This window comes from Myotis davidii, unplaced genomic scaffold (assembly GCF_000327345.1).
Source record: "Myotis davidii unplaced genomic scaffold, ASM32734v1 scaffold73, whole genome shotgun sequence".
Classification (NCBI taxonomy): Eukaryota; Metazoa; Chordata; class Mammalia; order Chiroptera; family Vespertilionidae; genus Myotis; species Myotis davidii.
This window is the reverse complement of record NW_006286675.1, coordinates 6658739-6662991: the sequence shown is the minus strand read 5'-3', so window position 1 is coordinate 6662991 and position 4253 is coordinate 6658739. Positions and strand designations below refer to the sequence as shown.

The window sequence follows — 4253 nt, the reverse complement described above, 5'->3', positions numbered from 1 at the left end:
GGCATGCATCTATATTTTTCAACAAACCACAGGAAATTCTGAGGTACACCGAGAACTGAGAACCACTGTCCTAACAGTCTAAAGAAAGGTTACATGATACTCGATGTATTATTTAGAGAAAGAAGTAAGAATTTACTATGATCCTTAAATGTGCTCAGTCAAACCTGTTTTTAAAATATTTGGGCATGTTGAGGTCAGGTGTAGTAGTCACCTTGGTAGAACACTGCATTTCCCAAAAGGAGGGAGGGAGCTAAATGACATATTACCAATAGCCAATCTATTCACCTTTGAAACCATAAAAATAAAAATATAATACTAAATTTATGTAACGACAAGTGAAGAAAATACTCAGTGTGGTACAGAACCATGGTAGGAACTCAATCAAGTTAAAGTTGTGTGGATAAACACATCTCACTAACTTAAGCTAGAGTCTGGGTACCAAACCTCTTTATGTAGTAGCATCTCCCAAGCAAGATACACTCATACTCACCTTTCTGAAAAATCAGAGTCTATAAATTCTCTAGCCCGTTTTCTATCACTAAAAAGAAAAGAAAAAAAGGCATAAAAAGAACATATAAACACTACTTTATTTCATGAATCATTTACTGTAACTTGCCTAATGCCACTATATAGCTAAACATAAAAACTAATATAAAAGTTATGTCCATAAAATGAAAACTTAAATTTTATGAAAGGACCAAGAAATCACAACAGGATAACCTAGTTTGAAACGAGTTCAATGAATCTTTAAGGAGGAAAACACTGCAGGTTCACAAAAGAAAAGGCACAGAGAAGTCTGATTTACTCTGGAATAACTGACTATAAAGACACGACAGGCATACCACCTCCAACATAAAGCACAGCTGGGGCTGGAACTACCCAAACCCTGGTCATCTCCAAACCCCTGGTACAGGCACGAGCTCATGTTATAATCGCTCAGAGCTGTGCAGGAATCCAAGGTAACTTTTGGATCTACATGAGAATGCTCACAAGGACTGAATAAAGGCCATGGAATTACAGGTGACTGTCATGTCATCTCATTTGATAATGGAAAAGTATGACCACATATGAAACTCTTCTATCTATAATATATGTGTGCGTAGGTGTTTGAATATGTCTTAAAACACTTTTCCAGGACTATTTCATTAATTCATTCAATATTCTTTTTAAAAATATATTTTTTTATTGATTTCAGAGAGAGAGAGAGAGATAGAAACATCAATGATTAGAGAGAATCACTGATCAACTGCTTCCTTCAGCCCCCCCCCCCCTCCCCCACTGGGGGTGGAGCCCAAACCCAGGCATGTGCCCAGACTGGGAATCAAACTGTGACCTCCTGGTTCATAGGTTGAAGCTTCAACCACTGAGCCACGCTTGCCAAACTCATTTAATATTTTTGAAGGGAGGAAATTCTTACTCAACCAAGATTTATTGTCTGTTTGCTAGAACTCACAGTTGTAAGTCAAAGATGGAACTACCCATGCAGTATTTAAATAACAATTTAAATAACTTCTAAAGCAACAGAATAAAGTTTTGAGTCATTAATTTTACTATTTCTTTTTATTTTATGGAAAGATGAGATGTTAAAAATGATAAGCAAAGGAGAGAGGTTGGGTAAGGGTATTTTGCAGACAAAGATGAAACATGTGAAGGTTTGGTACTAAAAGTAGCAAATGAATAACATAGAATTTGGCCTCTTTTCCCTAGTTCCTTTTCTGATTTTTTTTTAAAGGAAACAAGAATTCACAGGGGAAATTCTAAGTATCACCAACACTAAAAATATTTTTTGTTAAAACAATATAAGATATAGTTTTGACATCTCCAAAGCAGCTAAATGCCATAATAATAAAAAATAGTTCTTCATGGATAATAGAGACCATTATAAACTTTTGAACAATAATAGATACAGAGGCAGAGCTGCCTCAAACAGATTGCCAAACTGCAGCGGGAAGGCCGGGGAGGGTTGGGGGGCAGGAAGTAGGGAGTAAGAGATCAACCAAAGGACTTGTATGCATGTATATAAGCATAACCAATGGACATAAGACACTGGGGGATAGGGGAGGCTAGGGGACTGTCTAGGGCGGGGGGAAAAAATGAACACATATGTAATACCCTTTGTAATACTTTAAGCAATAAAAAAAATAAAAAAAATAGTTCTTTCAGAGTTGAAAAAAGTAAAAAGATTCAGGTACAAGTTATTATTATAATGTTTTCTCTGTTTTAAAATGGTTGCTCCATAAATGACTTATATCTAAGACATGAAGTAATATAAATTGGTAATTTTAAAGGAAATGTATTAGTTTTTAAGGACTAGACTAACATAACACAAGAACAGAAGACAAGATCCTAAGAAAAAAATGTCAGAACTTTTTAAATTTTATTTTTAAAATGGTAACTTGTAAAAACACTCTTACCCTGGAACCCAGCCAGTAGCTTCCGCTATGTGTGTCTGAGTGACCATTGCTGGTGCTGGGGTGTATGGACTCCCGATCAGAACACTTCCTGAACTGGTCAGTCTCTGTGGTGTGCTTATAATCTGTGAAGTTAGGACAAAGAAGATAATATCCTTAGTTATTATGAAAAGCCTACTGGCACAAAATAATGTTGATTGCTAACCTTATTAGGAGGAAACCTTATTGTCTAAAATGCTTAATCATCTAAAACATAAGCAGTACCTCTGCTTCATTTATATCTTAGGATCGTATACTGACATGAAGTCATAATGCAGGTTTCAGCAAGTGAAGAGCAATTTGGAAGGATTAGCTGGCAACTGACAATGTTTTAAAAATCAGAAAAATGAAAAGCTTTCTTTGCAATTACAGAACCTAATTCCAGTCAAGCTTGATTTACTAGAACTGGGTAACAGTAAATCAGATCTTCACAGTCCAAAATATAGGCAAAAGCATTACACAATTTGGATTATTATACAGATGCAACTTTATCTTTTTCTCTTTTTTTCAAGAGCATGTTCTCATGTCATTAAATATTCTTTAATGACATATTCTTTAAATATGTTAGTAAAACATTCCATCATGTAAATATATTATTCCCTATTAGATATATGGACATTCAATTATTCACTACTATAAACAATGCTGTGATAAACATTTTTGTACAATGATCTTGGCCTTAATTTCTGTTTCCTAAGGATAGACTTCAGGAAAGGAATTAATGGAACTAAAGATACGGACTTTTTGCTTACTGCTTTTGCTTTTTTTTTTTTTAATTCTCACCCAAGGATATTTTTCCATTGATTTTTAGAAAGAGTGGAAGAGAGAGGCAAAGACAGGAGAAGCATATCGATTGGTTTCCACCTGCACAAGCCCCGACCAGGGGAGGTGTCTGCAACTGAGGTACACGCCCTTGACCGGAATCAAACCCAGACCCTTTGGTCTGCTTTGTCCACTGAGCCAAGCTGGCTAGGGTGTTTATTGTTTTTTAGAAACATGTTTTTATTGATTTTAGAGAAAGAGGAAGGGAGAGGAGAGAAAGAGAAACATTCTTGTGAGAGAGAAATATCGATTGGTTGCCTCCACATGACTGGGGACTGAACCTGCAACCTAAGCATGTGCCCTGACCAGGAATTGAACCAGAGACCTTTCGGTACATGGGCCAATGCTCAACCAACTCAGGCCCGGGCAGAATATGGACTTTTTAAAAAAGTCCCTTGGGCCCTGGCCAGTGTGGCTCAGTTGGTTGGAGTTTCATCCCATACACTGCAAGGTCACAGGTTCAATTCCTGGTCAGGGCAGACACTCAGGTTGCAGGTTTGATCCTGGTCAGGGTTCATCTGGGAGACAACTGATTGATGTTTCTCTCTCACATTAATGTTCCTCACTTACTTTCTCCTTACCCCTTCCTCTCTCTTTAAAATCAATTTAAGAGATTAGGGAAGGAGAAACCAAGATGGCGGCATAGGTTAACGCTGGAGATTGCTGCCTTGAACAACCACTTCAAAAATAAAACTAAAAGACGGAACGGACATCACCCAGAACCACAGGAACGCTGGCTGAGTGGAAGTCCTACAACTAGGAGGAAAGAGAATATCATACCCAGACTCAGAGGAGGCACAGTGCTGAAGTGAAATACTCAGGTGCGGAGTGCCGCGCGGAGCAGGCTGGAGGCTGAGGGCGCGGTTGTCTTTTCCAATCCAGAGGGAGTATCAGATTCTGAGCTCCAGATCCAGCTGAGTCTCTAGGGACCCAGACTCAAACGGGAGAAGCAGGACTGTCTGGCGGTCGGAACTCGAAGGG

At 38.2% G+C, this 4253-nt stretch overlaps 1 protein-coding gene across 9 annotated transcripts in view; it reads right to left on the bottom strand.

The window, feature by feature from the left end:
• TFDP2 (transcription factor Dp-2 (E2F dimerization partner 2)) overlaps window positions 1–4253 on the bottom strand; it is a 110433-nt gene that overhangs the window by 24763 nt on the left and 81417 nt on the right. For 8 of the 9 annotated variants that reach the window (XM_015560409.1, XM_015560403.1, XM_015560404.1 and 5 more), the window contains 2 exons: window positions 2415–2536; window positions 491–538 (listed from right to left, as the gene is read on the bottom strand). In XM_015560409.1, coding sequence (XP_015415895.1) covers window positions 491–538; window positions 2415–2536 — 170 coding nt within the window. The remainder of the gene's footprint in view (window positions 1–490; window positions 539–2414; window positions 2537–4253) is intronic. The other variant, XM_015560405.1, reaches the window with a different exon arrangement.